Here is a 26,172-nt window from a genome sequence, read left to right on the forward strand (position 1 = left end):
CTCTCAGGATGATCCACTGTCAGCCCTGTTTTCAGGAACATATACTGAGACATATAGAGGTCACTCAACTTGTTCCAAATGGCCCTGTTGACCTTTGGGGCCACACAGAGAAAGCTGTCGTATCTTAGTATGTGGATATGGTATATGTTTCCCCAATATCAGTGGAGCTAAGGAGACACCGTTTTCTATCATTCTGTTCATTTCACATTGAAGCTTTTAGGTTAAATTAACATTTGTTCAAAAACAGATTCCGCCTTTGTAGTCTTGGCTAGCCTTAGAACTTACTGTGTAGACCAGGCTGACCTCAAACTTGCAGTGATCCTCCTACATTTTGCCTCTTAAGAGTATTGGGCGTGTAAGTGTGCAGCACATCTGGTCTGCATTAAACTACACAGTAAAACAATAACATAAGAAGCAGCTCTTCGTGTACTAGCTAGTGCTCTCGAGAGCCGTGCATATGTCAAAAGAATGATAAGCAATAAGGATTGCTAATCCTAGTTCACAGATCAGGAGAGCGATTTAGAGCGGTTAGGTAAGTAGTCTAAAGTCACACAGTTAAACCACCTCCACAAACCTCGACACACACACACACACACACACATATATATATATACACACACACACACACACACACATGGGGGGGCAGAGAGAGGAGAGAGACACAGACAGACAGACAGGCAGACAGACAGACAGGCAGGCAGGCAGGCAGACATCAGGATTTTCATTCCTCTGACTTTTAACACCTTCCAAAACACTCCAGGGTTGAAGGTTAAAGCCCCAGATGCTTCATTTACTATGGCTTTGGAAAATTCACGTGCACCCTGTGAGACTCTGGCCTGGGTATGCTGCCCCTCATCACTTGCCCTCCATGCTCTCTCCTCACATGCCTGTGTGGCTTCGAGTGCCTCCCAGCTGCTGGCCAACCTGCACCCTCCATCTCCTTCTCACTGCCAATCTAACTCTTCACCTGGAAACAGGGATAAGAATTCACCTTTGTCAGTCAGTGAGAACAGAAGACAAGCATCCCAATTTCTTAGTCCAGTGTACGGAGGAGAATACTCTTAGATCCTATAACCTTTAGACAAAGAATTTTGATCAAATTCTTTTAGGTCCAGACTAGAACAATTTTGACAGCCTAAAAAGGGTTTTAACCCTTCAATGTTACAAGGATCTCGTTGGTCTGGCTCTAAGGGACATCATTTAAGAGTTTGAGGCTGGGCGGGTCCTTTCAAATCATGGGACCAGATATCCTCCAGTTGTTTAAGGAGGCCAATGTTTGTGTCTGTGGTAAAGGTAGAGGGAGAAAGGAAGGAGGGAAGGAAGAGGGAGGATCTTTGATTATCTGGAAATGTTATCTCCAAAACATTTTTTGCTTAAAATGACTTTTCAATGAGTTTCCATTATGATACCAGCATGTTCTGACACATGCATGCGGTAAAGCCTACTGAATGCAATCATAGCAGTTTAAGCATTAATTGAACTCACTCACCCCCATAGCACCAGGAGCTGACAGATTGAGGCAGCTACTCAGAACCTCACAGAAGCCATTTGCCGACATGAAATTAAGTCTGGATGGAATGCAAGACCCACATTTACAATGCCACAGGCTTCCTCTAGCCACTGCGTTACCTCCCTAGTTGTGCCATATAGTAATGGCAAATAACTTAATTTTTCTGCATACTTTTTGTAGAGAGTTGAGTTCATTTAAACAAGTGGATTGTGGTTATAGGTTTTAAAAATAGTCGTAAAGAGTGATGCATGCAGAACCAGGCTTACAATATGTCTTCCCAGCTGACAGAACTAAAGGGGACTCCAAGGACTAAGACTCAAACATCTCTTCCTTCTGTATCCTAAGTGTTCAAGCTACACAAAAGGAGCCACTTCCGAGATAGACTAGGCATGACTCATTCTCAGCAGTTGGTGTCCCCTCTGGATACTTCTATTCCAACCAAAGTGGGAAAAGTGTCAATCAGTGCTTCTGCATTCTTGGTCACTAGGGCCTGTCCTTGTGGACTTTGATGTGTCTGTGAACACCTGACTCCTGGGGAACTCTTGAGGCCATGAGTGTGCCAACCCTCACCTGACCCTGAGGCCATCTTACTCCATAGCTTCCTCTCTGTGCACACACAGACACACAGACACACACACAGACACACAGACACACACACACACACACACAGAGAGAGAGAGAGAGAGAGAGAGAGAGAGAGAGAAAGAGAAACAGACAGACAGACAAACACACACACATACACACACACACACACACACACAAATAAAGGGCTGCCTGTCACTGTGTAGCTAGAGTGACCCAGACAGTTACTCTGTGTTTGGCACAGCCAGACAGGATCAAGGAGGGAGCTAAGAAATGTTTCTGGGGAAAGCTTTAGTTATACTAAAGTTAGGAAACAGTGGCTCCCCTGATCTTTGATACTTTCTCTAGTACTGAGGTCAGTGATCCAGGTAGATGAGGAACAATCCTTCAGAAGGCAGCCATAAGACCATGACCTTGGCCTCTCTGTGCCTATGAAACCAGGCCTTTTATTACTGCTGTTATTGACAGCAGTATATGCTACAGGGCTGATGACTGCTGGAGCCTGAAAAACAGTCTCCGAGATCTTCCAAAATGACCTAAGAGAACAGAAGAGCAGATTCTATTTTTGCTCCTCGATAAGAAAGTAATGAAATCACAGTTCATTCCCTGAAGACATCCGTTCATTAGTTTGTTCCTATTCAAGCAGTAAGCACCAGCCGAAGGCTCCTGTGTACAGAGGGATCTGTGCCCAAAACCACTGGGACAGCCAGAAATTGCTGCCTCCACAATGTCATCAGAGTAGTTTAAACTTTAATTGAAGCAGTCTGTCAAATTAACATGGGGAACAGCCAGGTTAAGGCAGCTACTTGAGTCCAATAGTGAAGCCAATTGACAGATTGTAGAGTACAGATCGTGACATAAGAGATGAGAACAGAGAGCGGTAATGGAAGGCTAGATGCCACAAGAACAGGCTTATAGGAATCACATGTTTAGCGACAATGAGGAAAAGAGAGATTGGGATAAATGAATTGGAATTGGATTATTTCATGCATGCCTTGAAGGAAATATTGGGTTTCGGCCCAGGATGAAAAACATTCCAGTAGAGAAATGTATACTGGCACCAAGGCAGGAAAGTGGTGCCACACACAAGGAACAGTCAACAGTTTAGTTTGGCATCCAGAACGGCTGGAGATGCCCGTTGAGTAGATGTCTGAAACAAATACTATTTCTGTCCATTTCAGTCTTCCCAAGGTTGTTTCACCTGATTCCAGATGGTGAAATTACAAGCATCAAGATCAATAGAGTGGATCCCAATGAAAGCCTCTCCATAAGGCTTGTGGGAGGCAGCGAGACCCCGCTGGTCCACATCATCATCCAGCATATTTATCGTGATGGAGTGATTGCCAGAGATGGACGACTGCTGCCAGGAGACATCATTCTCAAGGTGCCCATGAGGCGTGATCTTGTAACCATAGGCTACAAGATCGTGGGCTGTTAGGTTGTGACATGGCACATAATTTAAGTCCCTAAAGTTCGGATGGGTAGGTGGAAGGAGAGATGGCTGGCTGGTCAGGAAGATGGATGGAAAAGTGGATGGGTGGGTGACTAAGTGAAATCCTTCCAAGCCAATAATGGTAGATAGGTAAATGGATGGTTAGATGGATGGGTGGATCAGTGGGTGGATGAATGGATGCGTAGGTGGGTAGATAAGTGGATGGGTAGATGACAAACAGGGTAAATAGAGTGGAATAAAGACGCTCACTTTGCACAGTTATATTGATGTAAATCTCCTATGAAGCTCTAGTATATCCAAGAAGGGTCTTTCTTCCCCCTTCTCTTTATTTATAAACACCTCTCTTTGTTACATTGTATCTCCCTTCTCTTTGTTACTGTATCCTTTTCTGTCTTCTCTTTCCTGGTTCCTTATAAACACTTCTCCTTGTTACATTATATCTCCCTTCTCTTTGTTACTGTGTCCTTTTCTGTCTTCTCTGCCCTGTTTCCCCACTGCTTGGTTTCCATGGCCCCTCTTTTCTTTTCCCATTTACTCATTCTTCTCTTCCTCTTCTTGATCTTTCTGTGGTCTTTCCTTTTAAAAGATATATTAGGAGAAAACAAGACTGGCGCATATATTCTTTCTTAAATTGTAAAGCAGATTAATGGGAACTGTTGTATTTGGTCTAATTGTGTTCAGATGCCCTTCTGCAGAAAATCTCCTCTGTCTTAATGACCACAGAAGTCTCATGACCCAGAGGCATTCCTGGGAAGGCAAGAGTGGAATGACCTGGCTTGGGCATACTGTCCTCTGAGGCATGGTTGAGAAAAGAGACTTTCCAGAAGAATTTTCTGGAGGGGTGGGGGACGGACTGTTTATCAGACAGATGTTAAATGTGAGCCAGCAGGACTAGAATTCCCTCTCTAAGCATCTACTTCTTATCTAATACTCAGATAACAGTTCCGTCCCACCCTTTGCAGGCAGAAGAGGGACAATTCCTGTCTCAGCATGAGCTGTTTGTTTGGCAAACTAATTGGAATAAGAGCAGAAATAATTGAAACCAGTTACTGCAGAAATGTCGACATTCCCACTGGTCTCTGGGGTGTGGGACAAGCAGGGCCATCACTTCAGTGGGCCACAATCATCAGGACCCCAGTCACAGTTGGGGGGCTTTCTCCCTGCTCCCGGTGGGGACTACTGCCTGGGAGGGCTGTAGAAGAAAATTCTCTGTGTTGGCTCTGAGCTGGAGGCACTTGCAGATAAAAGGAATGCCAGGGGCTTTCACCAGGTGACCCTGACTTCTCTTGGCCCTGGGGATAATGGGATGGCAGGCTCTGCCACCTTCCTGGTAATGTTCCCATGTATTTGGACAAGGGAGTACCTTGTCTTCACTGAAGGAGCCCCATCCACCCCTGAGCTGTAGCAGGAGGTGGTTGACCTCAAATAAGGCCGTTTCAGAGCTCAGTCCAATGTGTCTCCAATGATTGGCTTCAAGTACAAGAAAGCGTAGCAAACTCTAGAAATTGAAGAATCATCTTGCTCATTGTGGGGCCCCTTCCCTAAGCAGAGTGCAGGGCTGCTGGGAACTGTTTTCTTCCAGAGCAGTGACAAACACTGGGGCTACAGCCTCCAGGCTGGGCCTGTGGAGCCAGGATAATTAAAGCCAGAAAGCCAGATGCAGAAGCAGCCCTGTAGGTTATTGCCCCCGAATGAGAGGCCTAGCTTTGGGGTGTTTAAGGGGTACTATAGAGGGATCAGCCTTTCAGTAATAGCCTAGAAAGTTTCTTTTGCATTAATTTGTTTAGAATTATTCAAGCCCCACACATCCCTTTATAGTTAGAACACAGGCAACGAACCTTGCAGACAGTCACCTTGATTGTGTACCTGGCATTCCTATATACACTGTCACACTCACACCTGCAAATACACATGCAAGCACACCCAAGAGTACAACAGTACCCTCACACACACAGGTCAGCTCATAAGTGCTATATCATATAACAACATACATGTCTCAGGTCCACTCACACGTACTGTGTCATACAACACACACACATATACAGCCCATTCACACAGATACCCTAACATGCAAACACACATTCAGGCACATTCACATTCATACTCTAACATGTCAGAGCACACACACATACACACCACACACACATTCACATGCATACCATAACAAACAAACACACCTACACATGGTCAGGCTCATTCACACAGATACTCTACACAGTCACACAATTAAGTACATATTCTCCTCTCTCTGTCTGTCTGTCTGTCTGTCTGCCTGTCTCTGTCTGTCTCTGTCTCTGTCTGTCTCTGTCTCGCTGTCTCTGTCTCACTGTCTCTGTCTGTCTCTCTCGCTCTCTCTCTCTCTCTCTCTCTCTCTCTCTCTCTCTCTCTCTCTCACACACACACACACACACACTCCCCACATGGATGATCTGGAAGTGAAAATATGGGTAACCCTGTAAGATAAAATTTGTTGAGTTTTGGAAAGAAAATGGCAACTTGTTTTGTTCTAGATGGCATTGGATATTACCAAAGTAATATGTTGGAGTGCAGATCAGTGACCAAGCCAGTGCTTCTTGTGCACTACACTTTAAGAATGCAAATTGGAGTTAAATGGGGAAGTGACTTTTTTTTTTCAAGACAGGGGTTTCTCTGTATAGCCTTGGCTGTCCTGGAACTCATTCTGTAGACCAGGCTGGCCTCTAGCTCAAAGAGATCCACCTGCCTCTGCTTCTGGAGTGCTGGGATTGAAGGTACCACCAGTGCTTGACATAGGAAATGTCTGGGGGTTTTCTTTCATATAATTACATCTTTTTCTACCATCCTTCCTTCCCTGTGAACTAAGAAAAAAGGAAATTGATAGGCAACATGAAGAACAGTCAGGATTCTGTGAATAGATAAACGAGCTGAGGTAAGGACTAGGGTGAAGGAAGGCAGTGTGGAGTCAGTCATAGAGGCTAGAAAATGACTGTGGAAGATCAGGCTATTTGTATGCAGGATAAAAGGAGGTAGCACAGCAGGCTAGGGAACGATTTCTTGCTTACTCTGTTGGCTTGGGCTTGTAGACATTTGATTCTTGACCTGAGCTGGCCTGGGCGTTTCCAGAAGGCTTATAATAGGTTTACTCACTCTGACATGGTACCACCCCCAGGTCAATGGCATGGACATCAGCAATGTCCCTCATAACTATGCCGTGCGGCTCCTGCGGCAGCCCTGCCAGGTGCTACGGCTAACGGTGCTGCGGGAACAGAAGTTCCGTAGCAGAAGCAATGCTCCTGCGCCGGACTCCTACGGACCTCGGGATGACAGCTTCCATGTAATCCTCAACAAAAGCAGCCCTGAGGAGCAGCTTGGCATAAAGCTGGTGCGCAGGGTGGATGAGCCCGGGGTGTTCATCTTCAACGTGCTGAATGGCGGTGTTGCCGACCGACACGGCCAGCTGGAGGAGAATGATCGTGTGTTGGCCATCAACGGACATGACCTTCGATTTGGCAGTCCAGAGAGCGCAGCTCATCTGATTCAGGTGGGTCGGAAGTCATCCTAGGATCTCAGGCAGAAATGCCCACATGAGCAGGAACGTCAGCCCCCTTACCACGTGTGCTGTGAGAACCTTCCTGTAAGGACGTCAGGGGGTGGGACTGGCGTTTTCCACAAACAAGGAAGAACCCAATGTACACATATGGTGCTGTGACCTTTACTGATAGTGTTATGATAGTATTATGGTGTTATGTACCCCCCCTAGATTACACATACCTAGATCAATGTCCATCAAGGTTAAGGATTCAGTGAATAAGTGTTTATTATATGTAAATATTTAATTCATAAATTAGTCAAGTTATAAACAGGTAAATATATGTGTGATACATTTTTCTCGTTAATCTGTTCCCTGAGATTTTTTTTAATCAAACCGTTCATCACCTACTTTTTGTTTTTACATGCTTTGACCCTATGATGTAATCTCTACTTTTTATCCCCTTGACTTTGCTGAGTTGTCACTAGTTGCGCATGCGCGCTTCTATATACCAAGCAGTGTCAGTGATGAATGAGGCGGCCATGGTTGCTTGCTTCTCAGAGTTCGAAAAACATCCTGTTTCTGATTTTGTACAACCAAGAAGGCAGAAGGCAGAGCTAGACTAGAAAAACAGACCAGGTGAAGTAGTCATACATGAAATAAAATTTTTCCCCCCCTTAGGAAGAAGCTATCTTAGCTTAATCTTTTTTTCACCCTCAAAAATTAGACTCTAAGGGCTTGTCAGTAGTTTTTTCGTGATACACTTGTTAGCGCCCTCTGCAGGTCACCTCGTGTAAGTCCCGTCCTGGAGCTCCTCTTTGCCAACTGCAACTTTCGCAACAGGCAAAAGAAAAACTCTTAACTCATGTTATTTGGAAAAATCTTGATTACATGTGGCATTTTACTCTTGAAGATTAATAACAGAAGAGTATATTTTTCCCTGAGAATGTATGAAATAAAATCTTGCCTAACAGTGGGAATTCCTTTAAAAAAAAAATCCCTTTGCTTACTAAACAAAGCCAATCTGCTTTATAAGCAGAAAGAATTTTTTTTATTTTTCATAAAGGCTAGGGTCAAGCTAGTTGGGAAAGAAATTTTTAAACGTGGATTCTGTAACACACACACACACACACACACACACACACACACACTCACCACTAAGCAATAGCTTGCTGTCTCAGAAAAGTGGATTTTATTTATGTGATACCTGTAACACACACCAGGCAGGGGGGGGGGATTAAGCTAAATACCCTTCAAAGATTGAAACTCTGATTCCCCAGGGGCCTTGGCTGTGCTGCCCATGTGTCTCCCCCATGAATCACATTTACCTCACAAAGGAATTTCCAGACAACAGTCCTGTTGGTCATGTTCTTTCCCAACACACAATGTTTTTTCCTACATAACAAACCACAGCGATTTTAAATTGGACCAACTCTGCCCTAACCTCAGCGTGTTCAGAGGCTGCCAGGGCAGACCTGTCCCCAGTGTTAAGACACCCGGAGAGCTGAGGCCCTTTAAGAAGGAAAACCTTAAAGGAGAAGAACAATTGACTCCGCAGCTTAGTAAGGACCACGCAGGGCTTCACCATTGTTGATTTCTCGGGCTTTCTGAGCATCCTTGTTGGAGTAACAATATGGAAGACAAACCTTTCAGAGCTATGTGTATCCCAGAGGGTCAATTTATCCCACTCAGTTACCAGCACGAGAACCTGGGAGTTGTATGAATATGAGGGTTTCCCATCCATACCCAATTCTAGACTAATGAGTTCTGTTTGTTTAGGAGTTCAAATATATACAGACGACCAAGAAAGCAAGTGTGGATTTCAAATCGAGTAACTTTCCATGTGCTTTTCTTCTTTCCCTCCCTTCCTCCCTCCCTCTCTTTCTTCCTCTCTCTCTCTTTCTTCCTCCCTTCCTTCCTTTTTTTCTTTCTTTCTTAAGCAACTCCAGAAACTGAAAAAAATCAAATCAATGTACAGAGGTGGGCGGGAGTAAGTGGGGGCACTCACCACCATATGTGTGATTTTTGTTCCTTGAATAAAATAATGTTTGAATATGCAGTTATTTCATCAAAGATCTGAAAGTCAGATGCCTGTTAAGCCTTTAACAAGAATGTGATAGGACTTCTGACAGACCCGAAAGTAAGCAATGCTCTGCTCGTGTTGCCTGCGTTTACTCTAAAGACAGCGTTCCAGGTCTTGAGTTGTATTTCGTACCTGGGAAGAAAAAGGCAGACCTTTTGTGGGAATTTAAACATTCAAGTCCCTAGGAGCCCATAAGAACCACCAGTGAAATAGGACCTGTTGGGTCTGTGTGTGTTTCTACAGATCAGCCCAGCTCATGTGGAATCCAAGCCCTGCTTACATAAATTGCCTTGCCAGGCTCCCGTAGTAAATTTAGTGTGCATAGACTAAACTTAAATCTGCTTATGCTCAATTCTCAAAGCCCAGATGATTACTAAATAGGACTCGAAATTCCCCCATTTTCTTGAGAAAGCGGGACTAAGAACCCTGTATAACATTTCATGAGAATGACTTACGTAGAACTGTACTTTACATGCAAGTGTTAAAGGGTCTGCAAATCCTGCTGTCCTTTCTCCAGCAAACAAACACCCCTTCCCTCCCCCACATACTTATTCCTTTACCGTGGAAGAGAATCCAGGGAATAGTAACTTCCAGCTCCTGGAAGAGAGGTGGTGCTGAGGCAGGGGAATACCACCTTTGTCCTTTTGTCTATCAGTCAGCAGGTTCAGGGATCGTTGACTATGTCATTGACATCTGCATGGCCATGCATAAGTCACCAGCTGTATTTCCTTCATCTCTTGGTCTCTTATTTCTACAAGATATTGGGCTGCTGAGAACGTGAAGCTGTATACGGAGCTACGCTCTACTAAGAAAAGCAGAGCCAGTGTCTGATCTAAGTCTCCTCTCTGGCTCTGGTGGAATGCTCAGATCATCCCACCACCTTTCCTCAAAAGGTCCTCAATTTCCTGCCTCTATGACCCGGTCTCTGATGCTGTTTAACTGATGGAAGAGGTTCTGCTCCATAGAAGAAGAGAGTCATGATATTTTTTAAAGTAATATACCAGGCATTGTGCTCAGTACTAAAATCTCAAATGGGCAAATTCGAGATTTGCTTTCACCAAGATCATACATCAACTTCCAAGCACTATTAGCTTCTTCTAGACATACTCCCGAAGCCTGCAGTTTCTGGTTCTGTGGGAATAATTTTCCCCAAGAAGTTCTTTTCCTCACTAGAAGGAGGGTGAAGGTGAGAACTTTGTTCCTGACCTTGTTACTTCATTTGTCATATCCATATAGTCAACAAGGACGACTGGTGGCCTTGGCATGTTTCTTGCTTAGCAATTGGTTCTAATATCGGTACCGCTAAGGAGGGTCTGTGTTCTGTCATACAGTTTCAGAGACAGGCTGTGCTGTCCTGAAGGCCTGACAACCTTCCTTCCACCTTCCAATGAATTGTTAATAATGAAACAGATGTCTGTACCTCCTGGCCCCTAGAACATAGGAACAATAGTCTTTTGCGTGAAATAACAGAATGGGATTGCATCCTGATGGCCTCTGTGTCGTTGGTCCACTTAGCAAGAACACTCTACCAAGATGGCTGGACTAGAATGTATTGTCTTGCTCCAATTCCATACCTCAGCCATACTCAGCATCACTAGAGTGGCACCAGGGCCCACACTGATACTGAGTAAGAATAGCTACCCCAGAAAAGAAAAAAGCGTGATGGAAAGACATGGCTAGAATTGACTGGAGTTCCATTTAAAGACAGGCTTTTTAATTAGTGCTATATTTAGCTGCCACATTCTACCTAGGAAAGTTCTGTAACCTGGCTGGAAGGATGGGCACATGAGTTGATTGACAGCATGTCATAGTGGAATTGAACCAGGGCCCACAGAGAGAAATGTAGGATTGAGGCTGTCTGGCGGCTCTTACATATCTTTGACCTTCTGCATCAAGGCAACCAGAGCTCCGCAGAGCCCAGGACTTAGTTAGCATAAGCTGGATGAAGCAAGAATGATATTTAACTGTCGAAGAAGTGAGGTCACCAAGCATTGTAGAAACACCTGTTCCGCAAGTGTCAACTGAAGATCAGTTAACGCTAGAATGCTGCTTCCTTCTGGGGACTTTTAAAGAGTTAGATGTGTAGGATGAATTTTGTTAAGAAACAGTTTTAATTGCATTCGTTTTGCTTGGTGTGTGCACCCACAAAAGCACGCATAAACGTACACACAAATGTGCAGCCAGGGACAGAAGACAACTTGTAGGAGAGATCACATCTCTCTGTCCATCATATGGGTCCTGGGGGAGAAGTTCAGACTTTTGAGCATTCTTGCTAAAGATAACATGTCTCATGCCCCATGAATTTGGATTTTTGTTCTGTTTTGTTTGATTTTGCGGAAATCGTTGAGTGGGGCATGGTGGTATAGGTTTATAGTCCCAGCATTTAGGACACCGAGACAGAAAGATGTTAGGTTCTACACGTGAGCTACATCCCCTTCTTAAAGGGGAGGAAATGATGATCAGGAAAAAGTCTTATGAGTGGCTGGAAGGCTGAGCAGAGAGCATCTCTCCTGACAGCTGATTCTCCTCTGCCTGTGTCAAGGGACTGCCCTTTCAAATATGCCTCTCTTGCAGACCTAGATCATGTTTAGGGTCCATTCCGCAGAGCACAATTGTGATACCCAGCAGTCAGTTTGGTTCCCTTCCCTCGTTTCATGGGTTTGTAGAGAATAACACTGCATGGCAGAGATGACGAATTCTTAACCTGGAAGTCTGGAAAGCCAGGATAAGGAAGACAGCAGGTAAACCATGGGGCTGGCTACCGCTCACTTAGTGCACAGCTTTGATCCCAGCACCCAGGAGGCTGAGGCCGTGAGTTTCAGGCCAGTCAGAGCTACATAGGGAGACCCCGTCTCAAAAAAAAGAAAAAGCATATAGTTTGTATACACACGTATTTGTCCGTGTTCATGTCCCCAAAACAGCACAAATGGTGTATTCAACTTCCCTTACAATTAGGGGAGTTCCCTGGCTGGGAGAGAGGCTTGCACTGTTATGTACAGGTTCTCTGTCAACTTATGCTCTGCCTGTAGTTACCATTGCCCTCTTAGCCACCATTTGCCATTAAAACACCAACTTTGCTGTGCACGATGTCCTGCATATCCGTAGGTGTGAAATCAAGGAGCACTGCTTTCACCCTTTCTGTGCCTCTGCTGTGTCTCCCCTTTCACATAGCACAGTCACACCCGTGGAGAGAAAGACCCTAGTGCCTGGGCCTGTTTCTCAAGTCTGCCTGCAGCTGCTCCTGAGAGTTAGCGCCAGGACAAACACATTAGCCTACTTCATATCTTGAGGGCTAGGAAAGAAAGTGCACGGAATGGCCTTCCTGTGAACAATTCACGAGGTGGCTGGTAAGAGCCCCAGATCCAACCCTGCAGAGAATTTATTTGCGAGGAAATTGATACCCATGTTATTGATCGGGGTGCCGATCCTGCCAACGCTTCATTCTCGAGCCAGCATTTGAAAGCCCGATGAGAAATCTGTGCTAAAAAACGTGAAGCAAACAGCTCGTGAACTCTGCTCCTTGGCAATTTGGACTTTGCCTGGTGAGTTGAGCCATGTGGGATTCTCCAGCGTTTATATTTCTTATAAGGTGTTGCTCAGAACATGCTCTGCTCACTGGCCAAGACAAGCAGGATACAATTCCAGCCCAGAGCAAAAGCACTGCCAACAGCCTTCTCAACAGTGCGGAGTTTCCCTCCAAGATAAGAGAGCAAACTGGGCTCAGTGATTGAGGTTTTGACCTGATTCTTTATTGCTACTTATCTTCCCACGAGTTTTACTTCAGAGAGTTCTTGAAGATAACCTCGTAGGGTAAGTGAGACTTGCAATCCAGAGGAAAAGATACATTATTATAACACTCTCTTCCAGAAACAGAACTGTTGGCCAGGCCCAGAGCTCTGTGTCAGCTTTCTTCTTGATGGGTTACCCGAGCTGTTCTAATGCAAGCCTCAGATGTGGTAACCCAAGGAATTCTGGATAGGCTAGCGAAGGAAGAACACGTAAGCACTGACTCAGTGAGTTAGGGCTGTGCACAAAGGAAAGCAGGCAGAGCTCAAGCTTCCTTTGTTGGGCCGTTCAGTAGCATTTTCTGATTGAGCATGGAATGAACAGCTCCATCCCCAAATGACTCTCTTATATGTGGTATCTTCTTGTATCCTCTCGTGCTGAAAGGGGCAAGCTCTGTTGTAGGGGCACCGATCCCATTCATGGGGACCAAGTCAAAGACCTGCCTGGTAATACCATCGCCATGGGGGTTAGGATTTCCACATGAGGGACACATACATTCAAACCATTGCCTTGGGGGTTAGGATTTCCACACATGAGGAACACATACATTCAAACCATAGCCAGCAAAAGGCAAACATCTCAGTGCCCACTGTCTAAGCTAATGGAGATACACAGTACGGGCCCTCTGTTGTGACCCGATTTCTCCAAGGCCCTTTAACGCTACGCATGAAGGCAAGTGTGTGCGTATCAGTGTCTGTCTCTGCTGTGGTGAGTGGTCAAGAACTAGAAGGAGGGGAGGAACTACCAGACCTTACATTTCTTCATCTTCCCCCAGGTGCCTTTCTAACCATGCCTCTTGTTGCATTTCTCACTGAAGTAATGGAGGATCCATGTGCCATTTCAGTTTGGGGAATCAACGTTGTTTCTTTGAGATCTGCAGCCCTAGGGTCTTGCCTATCTTCCCCGCAAATCTGACGCCTTGGGGGTTGGCACGTCTAGGTTGACACTTGCAGTCAGAGATACAGGAAAGTGACCCATGGCAGAAAGCTAATCAGCGATTTACCACGTGTTAGGAACCCTTGCAGTAAGCGATACCTTTGTTCCTCCAAATCTTCTGCCCAGTACCTGTGTGCAGAAGGATCTGAGTCAGCGGTAGTCACGGCATTTCCGTTTCCCCAGTGTCACAGTCGCTGCCTCTTACCTTGCTTCTCTTTCTTCACCGCTGCCCTTTTATCTGGAACTGCCACGTGGTGTGGACTGCTTCACACCATGCACCTTGCTCTATTCAGAAAGCCTTTCAGCCTGCAGCTGACCTTGTCATTAAACATACATTAACAAGATCGAATGGTGTGTCTTCAAAGACTTGCCTGAGTCAGGCCTTTCTGCTGAAGTGCAAGCTGGACACTGACATAAAAAAATCTAGAGTTTTCTGGCCTGGAGTGATGGTTCAGTGACTAAGCGTGCACACTGTTTTTGCAGAGGACCTGAGTTCAGTTCCCAGCCCCCACACCCTGTGGCTCACAACTACCTGTGCACCAGCTTCAGGGAAATCCAATCCCCCCTGCTGGCCTCTGAGGACACCTGCATTCCCATGCGCATACCCACATACATGCACACATATGCATAATTAAAAACAAATCTTTTAAAAGTATGTCCTTTCAGCTTGGACCACAATTTTAAAAAAAAGAAAAAATCTAGAGGGTCGGGGGTAGACGATGCATACACAAAAGCCCTGGGGCTGAGTCTCCAGCATTTCATAAGAAAAGAAATTTAGAAACTTTAATTCCATTCAATAAAAATCAAAACGAAAGTGCTCTCCTGGTAGGGCCATGTGCACATGGCTAATTGAATGTCCTCTTGTCCAGGCCAGTGAAAGACGTGTTCACCTCGTCGTGTCCCGCCAGGTTCGACAGCCCAGCCCAGACATCTTTCAAGAAGCTGGCTGCATCAGCAACGGCCAGCAGTCTCCTGTCTCAGGGGAGAGGAGCACATCTTCTAAGGTGAGGGCCAGCCAGGCGTGTCGGCAGCTCCTTCCTGTGAGGGGCTATTTCTTGGGAAAGCCGTATACTCTAATGTGTCTAAGGGCTGTCTCTGGACTTTGTCGTTTCAAGAAACACTACTCCTGAAACTAGAAGGCCAAAGTCCTGTCTTCATACTTGGAAGGTGACAGGTGTCTCCCGTCCAAGCAGGAGTGAGGAGGAAGGTGCTGGGGGAGTGTTAGATCCCAGCTTGCAAGCCTTCTAAGGGACCTGCTTTCTAGTGTAAGCCAAATGCATGTCCTACTTTTGACCAAGAATCCTTCCTCATAAGGACTGTTTTCCATTCGCTTTCAAAGGCGGCAAGCAGTTTGCTTGATTTCGTGGTTTTTGAGTTTCCCAACCTGCCTGGAAACTCTGATTCCCTTGCTATTCCCCGCCCCCTGCTATTTTTAATGTTTGTGTTTGTACGAAAGACAAGGAAGACACTGGTCATACTTGAAGAGCATGGAGCATTAAGGGGAGCGGGGCCTCAGACAAGGCAGGAGCACATGTCTTATCTTACATCATTTAAATCCAGAAATTAAAAAAAATATTAAATTATTCATTTATTTTGTAGGGCGAGGTATACACACATGTACACGTAGACACACATGTGCTATGGTGTATGTGTAGAGGTCAGAGGATAACTCGTGGCAATTGGTTCTCTTCCTCCCTCCCACCATGTTGGTCCCAGGGCTTAAACTAAGATCAGCAGGCTTGGTGACAAGCTCTTTTGCCCACTGAGCCATCTCAGTGGCCCCAGGAGATGCAGTCCAGTACGTTCTTGTCTGTGGCTTCTATGAGAGGCAAGTATGCCGTTCATTTTGATGGTGTCTTATCAACACATTGTCCAGTCCAGATCAAGTCCTCTGACCTTGGCTCTGTCACGAAGATGGACAGCTTCCTCTTTCTGGTAGCTTGTGTCATCGTGGTACTTGTTACTAAAGATAAGCAAGGCTGGAACAGGGTTCAATCGTTGCGACCACTTGTTCCTCTTGCAAAGGACCCCCCAGTTGTTCCCAGCACCCACACAGCAGCTCACAACTCTCTATGACGCTACTTCCGGGGAATCTGATGCTCTCTTCTGTCTCTAAGGGCACTGCACACACCTGGTGGTGTACATACATGTAGTAGGCAAAACAGCCATGCCCATAAAGATATAAATCGATGTTTGGATACAACCTAATGCCTTTATATGTAGCCTGTTTCCAAAACGGAGATGATGGAATGAATGAACATATTTTTCTTTCCATATCGGGCCAAAGGTTGAGGGTCTTTTTGAGTAATAATTGCAGAAAACATCTCTGCTTTATAATCAGGAGCCTGTGATCACCTTCATTCAAAATCTCCAGCCAATGGCATCTAGATAAATCCTCGAGTTCCATGTTTTTGTATGGGAAGCAATCTAGATAAGCTAAGTGTACCCTGCTAAAGAGTTTTATGCACAAGGACTCCCTGATACTTTCTACCCAATAATAAATACTGTTAGTGTTTTAAAGTTATCTGATAGTATTCATTGATGTCAAAATATATGTGAGATTTTTTAAAAATCTTGCCTGAAGCTTGTATCTAACCAGCTGTATTAAGTAGAATGTGTTATATTTTCATTCATTAAACATAGAAATGAGACCTATACCACAGAAAGGCTATATATTTTATGTATATGAGTACACTGTGTCTGTCTTCACACACACTAGAAGAGGGCATCACATATCATTACAGATGGTTGTGAGCCACCATGTGGTTGCTGGGAATTGAACTCAAGACCTTTGGAAGAGCAGTCAGTGCTGGAAACCATGAAGCTATCTCAGAAACCCCAATGAGACTCTGTAACTCCTTCTACCTGCCTACCATGAGCCATGGGGAAGCCAGGACGGTCTAATGAGATCTTTGTTACAACCTTGTGTCATGTGTCTGAATTCCAGGAAACATGCTGGCCCACCGGGAACGAAGTTCTTTCCAATCATACTTCTACCTGCCCCTTACACACCCCTGCCACACCCATAAAGGGATCTACCTGGCTGTTGATGATTACGTTTTAAACTGATTTAGGAAAACAATGTGGCGTTTGAAACTAGGAGTTTAAGTGCTCCCAAGAAGTACCAAAGAAAGCAAGCCATGGTTTGTGGGACAGGAAAGCTTCTACCCCGGTGAAGAGTTAGGTACCAACAGGCGCCATCTTTAGGCCTGTGTTCACCATCATGAAAGAAGAAGGGGAATCTGACCAGCTCCATGTCACAGAGACAGTTACTAACCCTGGCACTGATTATCAAGCTACAGGGTCCTGATGCTTTTTAGACGTTTAGAATGTCTTAAATTCTTCCAAATCCCGGGTAAACATTCTAAAACATAAAAGCTCCATAGACTTAAGTGCCCATATGGTTTAATCAATATGAACTATTTCACCATAAGTCAGCTTTTTTTTTTTTTTTTTTTTTTTTTTTTGGTTCTTTTTTTTTTCGGAGCTGGGGACCGAACCCAGGGCCTTGCGCTTCCTAGGCAAGCGCTCTACCACTGAGCTAAATCCCCAACCCATAAGTCAGCTTTTTAAAGTAGAGTGAGCAGGTCAGACAGAAAGAGTTTTGTCCGCCAAAGGTTCCTCCTCCTGCCCCAAACCCAGCAAGTCAGCATGAGGAATTAACTCAGAGATTCGAGTTTCTCCATCACTACCATCTGTCTCTCTCTCACGTTCTCTCTCCCACTGGTGGGGAAGGCAAACGGCCATCAGGGACACAGGCCAAGCGCAGTCCTGGTGCTCGGCCACTTGGTTCAGCGGTTTGGAAAGTACCAAAAATGGGGAAAACGTATAGGCCCAATGTGTGCCTCTGTATGGTTTGCGTGCACGTGCATATGGGCATTGACAAATACATGACAGCATGCGCATGTGTGAGCGTGTGCATGTAGATGCCAGAGTATGACACCGGGTATCTTTCTTGGTTGCTCTCTACATCTTTACTGAGATTGCTTCCCGCCTAAGCCAAGCTTGCGTATTTGACTAGTCTTAACCAGCCTTCTCTCTCTGTGGATCCCCGAACTCTGGATTACACATTAGCCACCATTTTATATGGCTGGCGTTTATATGAGGTCCATTACGTCAGAAAAAAATGTAAACCTAGAGAAGCTTGCTGGGCTGGCAGAATTGCTCAGTAGGTAAAGGTATTTGGCTGTCAAGCCTTACCAGAGTGTGTTTGATTCCCGGGACCCACACGGTGGAGTGAAAGAATCAGCTTTTGTAAATTGTCCTCTGACAATTACATGTCACATGCATGCTGTAGCATGTGCTTCTCAGCTTCCACACATTCCGCTAATAAATATGATTTTTAAATATGAAAGATGTACTGACAGTCAGGGACAGTGAGTGTTCTGAGAAGTTGGCCTACTGTAATCAGAAGTGGGTGGCTTCCTTGAGAGATTCGGGATGCAGCCAAATGTATACGATCCAGATTTCTACCACGGTCCCCAGGCTGTGGCCTTTCTGTGTTTAGTATTCCGTTCTGCAATGCAAACCTCTCAGAGTCAACCCTTAGAATCTGCGATGCTGTATCTGCGGTGCTGGAATTCGTGATGCTAATAACTCTTTTGATGCGAGTGCGCGGATATGTGTGAGTAAATGGGCCTGGTGAATGCATGCACCATGTTCTTTGTGTCTGTGCCTTCAGCCTGCAGCCACTTGTCATGAGAAGGTTGTAAGTGTCCAAAAAGACCCCAACGAATCTCTCGGCATGACCGTTGGAGGGGGAGCATCACACAGAGAATGGGACTTGCCCATCTATGTCATCAGTGTTGAGCCCGGAGGAGTCATAAGCAGAGACGGAAGAATAAAAACAGGTACAAAAATCAAAGAGAATAAAGGCATGGGGTGGCAGAGCCTGGGCGGAGTTAGCAGCCTGCTGGGTTCGCTAACTGCTCTCCCAGAGTCAAGGAGAGCATGTAAGAGGGAGCTGGCCATGATTGCTACGCTCCTTTGGGCAGGGTGAGCATGCTGTAGTCTAGGCTTGCCTCTCTTAGTGCACGGGAGAGGGGAGGAGGCAGCTTTGCTAGGAAAGGTAGCGCCTCTAGACTTTCTTTCTTGGCTGAATTGACAGCCGCTACACCTGTGAGCAAGTTGCACACAATTGCACAATTCTAAAGCACAATTTAGATCCATGCAATCTAACGCCCCTATGGATTCTACGGAATGCTCCAATAGTGAAACTGATTTACGAATTGTACAGTTTTGTGGGCTAAATGGGATGAATGTGTTGATAGATCTCGATTCAATGGTATAATTAAATATCACTTTGCCCATTGGTGAGAAATGGATCTTTCCACTCATGTTCTGGGCTCCTCTACATACAGGAAGGTATCCAGTTTACCTCCGCAGGTATGTGTTCTTAATAACGCTGTTCAAGCACATGAAGAGGTCACTTACGGAGAGGAACAATTGTGCTTCTTAAGGGCTCAGATTCGACAGAAAAAAGTTTCTCAAATATGTTCCCTTGAGTGTGGCATAGTACAGGAATTAAGCAGACAATCAAAAGGTGTTGCTCTCTCTTTTTTTTTTTTAAGTCTGCAAGCATTTGAGGACATCCCTTGTTATTTTCCTCCTGTCTTCAATTATTCTGTATGAAAAAAAAGTTGTATAAGAAGCAAAACAAAAAACCGGAGATTCAATTGAAAGATTAGGGAGCAAGGGCAGGGAGATCCATCTTAATTTCTCCTGCAGCTCAGCGAGCACCGGGGTGAAGAATGACCTCAGACAAGAAGTGACTTAGTGAGATTCCTTGTAGCACGTCACCCATAGGAGTCGTGCTTAGCTATTGCCATGCACAGAGATGCATTGACTAGAAATGGTGACTGTACCCCACCTCTGTGAAAGCTCTGGGCTCTTGTGCCAGACACTAAACTCCTGCTCCGGTCCCTGTTTGTTGGTAGTGTCCTACATGCTAGACTGTACAGGTACTGGAGCCTTTTGTCAAGTGCTCTCATTGTGTGCTAAAGAAAATGGAAACTAAAAGAGTGAAACTGCAGATTGCCTGGGGTTAAGTAGTAAAGGAAGCTATTTAAGGATGTTAGGCCATCCTTAGAGACTCCCAACAAGCCAGTCCCACATGCTCTGCCATCTGCTAAATGGGACCCAGCTTCGGGTTTCTGTGAGCTGAAGAGATGCACCTCTCCTCACCCTGCCCATGCGCCCGGGTCAGCCTCTGTCCCGTCACACCGAGCAGAATCCCATTTGCACTCAGTGAGGTTGCTTTTGCTTCTCTGGCCTCAGGTGACATTTTATTGAATGTGAATGGGATTGAGCTCACAGAGGTCAGCCGGACAGAGGCCGTTGCCATACTGAAGAGCACACCCTCCTCAGTGGTACTCAAAGCCTTGGAAGTCAAGGAACAGGAGACCCAGGAAGACTGCAGCCCAGCAGCCCTGGACTCCAACCACAACGTGACCCCGCCTGGTGACTGGTCCCCATCCTGGGTCATGTGGCTGGAATTACCACAGTGAGTCCCACTTCAACACCCCTACGGATTCTATTTCTTAAGCCACTCTTTCACTGTCTTGGGCTGATTCATGGGCACTAGCATCTTGCTAAGACCCAGTCTTCTCTGTGGGGCTGTCTGAAATAACTGTCTTCTTTGGGCAAATGAAAATCCATATAGAAATCTCAGGGTGGAGGTGAAAGTCTAGACAGAGAAACTTCTAGGTATTCTTGAAGTGTTTGTACTTATCAGATGGTTCATGGAGCAGGGGGGGTCAGCTGGCTGACAGAAGTTCAGCCTGTGTTTCCACACTCATGAACTGATTGCATCTGCTCATGCCAAGCTTCTTCTTCGCACGGGTATGAGTGGGAGCTGCAGGCCAGCTGTGGCCCTGCTCTGAAGCTTCTAGAAGCTCTGACTAGACACACAGCAGCACAGCGGAACACCGTGGCTTCAGAGAGTTAAGAGTCTGCTAGCTGGTGATGTTTCTCAGAACATCTCTTTTCAGTGACTCGTCTGGAAAGTTCTTTAGCGGGCAACTAGGTTGCCATTTTTCTGAGGTATAATGGGAGCCTTGCAATGAGCTATAAACTTATCTGACACGATGGATTCAGAGGATTTGGAGAGATCTCCACAAAATGGCTCTGTACATGAATTGACTAAAGGACGGGTAAATTTAACGTTTGCTTCCTTGGAACAGAGCGAAGATCTGCTGGCCTTTAGATTGTTGTCTGCAAGTACGCAGCTTAAACGTTCAAAATGGGTGTCGCCAGTGTTAGGTCCCTCAGAACAGGTGAAATAATGGAAGCAAGGTATTTACTTGGTTTTAAAACATTTTCTTGAAGGTAGAAATGGTTCTTATTTATTTAGTAGCTACAAGCTGGCCTGGATTCCCTTTGGGGTTTCCGCAAGTTCCTAACATTACTTTCTGCATAAGTAGGTCTTTTAAAAGTCCTTAGAACACTGAGTATTGAGGCAAATTATAGCTGTTATAGCCAAACAGGAGACTATTATATTGAGTAAACTTCCTTTAAATGAAATTTTGGAACTATAATCCCAAGTCTGTTTATAGCTTTTGTTTGAAAGCTCCCTTGTTAGGCTCTTCAGTGTTCCTTTGCGTGAGGCATAGAGCATTGGGTCCATGGCTCCTCTCTTCCCCTGCGAGCCACCTGGCGTTTGCAGCAATTCTCTGCACTTGTCAGGAAGAGTGAAAGGACATGAGATGACAGGGACTTCAGACCCTTGGAGCCTTTCTGGTCAGAGGTACCAGAGCAGAGGGAGCGGGAAGTAGCTCTCCTTCCTGGGCCTTTATTTAGTCCACTCAGAAGTAACCAGCATTACCCAGGTCCTGAGTTTGTGTCCAGGGAAAGTCTGTCTATGTCAGAAGTTGATTGTTTCTGCAAAATGCTTGGGCTTGGGCTTATAGGGCACAGGGCCTTGGCAACTGCTCACTCTGCTGCTGTAGCATAAAGACAGCCATAGGCCATCCGTGAACAAAAGCTTCCGGGCTTGGCTGTAGTTCGAGGCCCCAGCCTAGGTATCAGTGTATTCACTCAAACACAGCAGTGACCTGTGAGCTCTTATGATCCAAAGCTTGAAAATTAAACCCAAAAATTGACTTGGGGTGTCACGATAGTCAGTGCACCACCTGTGTCCACTGCTGGCACGGATGGGTTAAACGAGCCACATCTGTGATGGCAGGTGGCAGGTTAGGTGGATATCACACTATTGTGTCACATTTGGTTCTTTAGGGGTGGCACCTGTGATGATCAGGGTCAAGCTGTGTGAAGACAAAGCTGTCTCATGCCCTTCCCTCCACACGTGACCTGTCCTTAGTGTTGAGAAGAGCTGTCCAGTTCTTTCAGCTCTCTGGGGACCCCAGATGTGTGCCCTGGATATCGGCTCTTGGTTGTTTTCTCGACTTTCTTGGTTCTGTTTGCCTGCTTGGCTTGTGCTCCTCAGCTGCCCCACTCCCTGTCACTCCGTTGAATGGCTGCTCCTTTGTGACTACTTTCATTTGAGAGGCTTTCCTCAGCGTGTTGTCTTTGATTTTCTTCTTTCCTTCCTTCGTCCCTCTACCCTCCACTCCTTGTGAGACAAAGCCTTGGTACACAGCCCAGGCTGCCATCAAAATTACAGCCATGCTCTTGTCTCTGCCTTCCACGTATGAGGACTATAGGCATGCATGACCATGCCTAGCATCATCTTTGAAATCTCATTCACACTGGGTTCTTGCTCTTCACTCAGAGCAATTGCTGCATGGTATTTTAAATCACAGTGGTGTGATTAATTATCGATTTCATAGCCCATAGAGGCATTTCACTGTGTAACAGTTTTCTAGGGAGTGGCTTTCCTTATCTCTTTCCCGTTACCTCTCCCCACCTGCTCTCTTATGTAGCATTATTAGCTCGGTTGGTTCAAATATCTTTTAGTGGAACTTTTTTTTCCTCCTGGGCAGCTGTCTCCTGAAGGATGGTGAGAGAAAGGGTCAGAGCCATATTCCAGGTATAGGGTGTCTGAGTTCTCCATAACCATCTGAGGTCAGCCTAGCAGGCCACTCATGATGCCCTGCCATACTTAGGCTCCTCTTTCTCATGTGGGTATCTGCTTGGGTTCTCACTGCTTTGCACATCTTTCTTCTCTGCTAAGCTGAACCTGAGGAAACCTGCCTGCCCACTTCTGGCGTGGTTAGCGTGGGCTACAGGGTCCTTTCTGCTGAATTTCCTGTTGTTCTTGGCCCTCTGCCAGCTCTCCCTCACACGTGGTAACTCAATTTTGCTTATGATGATGGCCTCTGCTTCCAGGTTTCCTGGTTTATTTGATAGTGAATTTAACACAAAGGAAACCGTATCTACTTCATTCTGCCAGACGAAACTGAATATGACGACACTGACCCTGTTCAGGTCTCAGTCCTGTCCTAGCCTCATCTCAGGGGTACAGCATCAGTTTCTATGGGGTGGGGGTGGGGACTGGGGTGAGGTGGGGGTGGGCATCCTCTCACAGCTGTCATCTTGAGTTCTCAAAGCCCTTACCTACACGTCAGCATTATCCTACATGTCTCCAGACACAGGAGGGAAGTGCTAGAGTAAGAGATTCCAAACCACACCTTGGCATAATTAATTCTATGTTAGATTTAGACTACAATTAAACCTTTACGATACATGCCCAGAAATGTCTAATTTGCAAATACATTTTACCTTTCACTCATCAAAGCATGAGAAAGGATATTTGTCCAAATATACAATCTTGCTAGTTACCTAAAGACCTCTAGGACCCAATGAAGAAGCATGTGTCAGCAGCCGGCTTAGAATCAAGAAAACCATGGGTAGCCTTACTATGCCTCGCTAGCATTTCCTGTGTGGAACCAAACAGCCAGGAGTAAGAGTAGGTGATAGAAAACCAGATAAGAGTGTTAGTAGTTGTGCGCTCCTTGATAGCACCGTCTGCTGCGGGACCCCTGTAGCAGCTGGACTTTCTGCCAGCTATCCAGTTATCACCAGCCATTCAGAGACCACTGGTAACATTTTACTTTGTTGACTCTCAGGGCCCACATTCCACATCTGGAAGTTCTTCAAAGCATGTTCTCATCTGGACTAGCATGATAGAAATACGCATTAACTCAGTTCTCTTCTTGCTTAAGAATTTAACCCTTTCCTCTCCTGAAGCCCCGGACATACTTTATTTGGGAAAGAAACAGGCATCAGTATTTTTTTTTTCTTCCCCAAGTTAAAAACGTTGACACTTAGAACGTGAGCTAGGCCCCTGGTGTTGATTTATCTAAGACATGCAATGTAAGGGCAGCTACGAAGGCTCTAATGCATATGAGTCCCGAGTAAGACCAGAGCTGCTTCTGGGAGCTTCACATGTGTTTTGCAGTCAAGAATCACATGCTCTGTGACTCAGAAGAAAACTAAGGTTCAGAGCTGCCAGATGACCTGCTCATGCTGCATGGCTGAGCTCTGAGCCGAGCCTCCCACTCCCGACTTAGGCTATGATTTTAATCACGATGCATTAGTAAGTTGGAAGTATCCCCAAAAGAATGCTAAATTAAATGCCTATATTTAGCTTTAGCTGGTTTATGTCTTTGTTTTTTTTTTTTTTTTTTGTTTTCTCCCAGAAAGTGTTCTGGAGGAGTTCACGTAACAGAGCCCTGCACCAGGATGGCACAGAAAGCTTTCACTACTGCTTGCTACCTTATTTCCCATCATTTTTCCAATCACCTTCCCTATGAGACTGGAAACTCCCATCCATCAAAAACCAAATGGCCACAGCATTTCAAGAGAAAAGTTATTTTCAAAAACGTATTGAACACTTGCCCCCAAGCCTACCTATATTTAATCATGTAAAATGATGCATTTTAATGTTTACTATAACAATGGTGGGACCCTTCCAAAAATAACTATTTCAGAAGATCTGGAACTGCTGGTCAGTAGACATTTACTGATGAAACAATGAATCCCTTATGTACTGAGAAAAGCCTTTTATTGACTTCGGAATCTAGAGGACAAGATGTCCTTAGAAAAGTGCCTACTATCACGAACTATAAAGTAAAAGGTTACCGTAGAAAGCTCTGCAGACCACTGACTTAGAGCACCATTTGAGCAGATGTTTTTATCCCACCTGGATTGGATGAGTTCTTTGCCCAGGTGGTTAAGCATCAACTAAAGACAGACACTTTGTTCATGAGCTGAATGGCTCCCAGTAGCAGAGTGCTAGCAGAGAGCAAGGAATGACACAGGATCCCTAATCCAGGAGTTACTCACGAGGAAGGATCTCTAGATTCTACCCAGAGTTTACAATGGTAATGTTTACAAGTAAGTTAGCTGAACTATGCAGACAGGGCTAACAAAATCGAGATGACATTTTGAAAAAGGACAGAAACTGGCTATGTGATCAACTTTCTGTTCTCAAGATAAGTCCAATCTATTGTTTTCCAAACTTGGCCATTGTTTTTCTTCTATAAATACACTAATATACAGACGTGGTTTTTTGGATTTGTGTTTTGGATTTCCAATATAAAGATGATGAGAACTTTTTTTTTTTAAAGAGACAATAGGTCAAATTAAGACCACAGTATGCAAAATTATTAAATTCTCGATGGCTAACATAATGCAATATTCCAAAGTTTGGAGAATCAATTCATGATGTCTGCTACTTCCACACCATGGGAAGGACCTTATGATCCAATCCGGTCAGAGACATGGGCTTGAAACTGTCTTGGCTAATAGACAGTTTACATTCTAACGTTAAACTTCTGTTTTGGATTTTTGTTTTTTAAGAGGCAATGCCTCCCGTGTCTTAGTAAGCCTGACTTAAATCTAGGCAACGTTGCAATACTTAGTTGAGTAAATTGGTATAGGAGGAAAAATAGAGGAAATTAAAAAATAATTTCTAAGTGTCTTGCCTACATGTGGGTATGTATGGCACATTTAAACCTGGTGCCTGGAGGGGTCGAGAAGGGTATCTGGATTCCTTGGAACTGTGGTTATACATAACTATAAGTCATCATGTGGGTGCTGGGAACGGAACCCAGGTCTTCTGGAAGAGCAACAAGTACCCTTCACTGCGGAGGAATCATTCTAGCTCCAAACCTTCATTTCTTGAGCATCTCAAGGCTTCTCATACTTAATTTGCTCACTTGAGTTAAACTTCCATGAGCCTAACCATAATCTTACCGGAAAAATGACCAAAGTCCTTGCTATTCCTTATACCATGCCAAACCTTTCTCAATTAGACTTAAAAGAATGAGCTCAGAGGAGGAAAAAGCTCACACTCACATCCAGAGGGCAAAGTCACTCAATCTGAAAGGTCACCAATCTGAACCAGCTGCCAG

At 45.1% G+C, this 26,172-nt stretch overlaps 1 protein-coding gene across 6 annotated transcripts in view; it reads left to right on the plus strand.

Moving 5' to 3' along the window:
• Nucleotides 1-26,172, plus strand: part of Lnx1 (ligand of numb-protein X 1) — a 102,601-nt gene that overhangs the window by 73,172 nt on the left and 3,257 nt on the right. For 3 of the 6 annotated variants that reach the window (NM_001108358.1, XM_087583779.1, XM_087583777.1), the window contains 5 exon segments: nucleotides 3,274-3,476; nucleotides 6,694-7,065; nucleotides 14,728-14,862; nucleotides 18,540-18,708; nucleotides 20,135-20,360. In NM_001108358.1, coding sequence (NP_001101828.1) covers nucleotides 3,274-3,476; nucleotides 6,694-7,065; nucleotides 14,728-14,862; nucleotides 18,540-18,708; nucleotides 20,135-20,360 — 1,105 coding nt within the window. 6 annotated transcript variants of the gene reach the window in all.

The sequence above is a fragment of the Rattus norvegicus genome, chromosome 14 (genome assembly GCF_021556685.1).
Source record: "Rattus norvegicus strain SHRSP/BbbUtx chromosome 14, alternate assembly SHRSP_T2T, whole genome shotgun sequence".
In the NCBI taxonomy this organism is placed as follows: domain Eukaryota; kingdom Metazoa; phylum Chordata; class Mammalia; order Rodentia; family Muridae; genus Rattus; species Rattus norvegicus.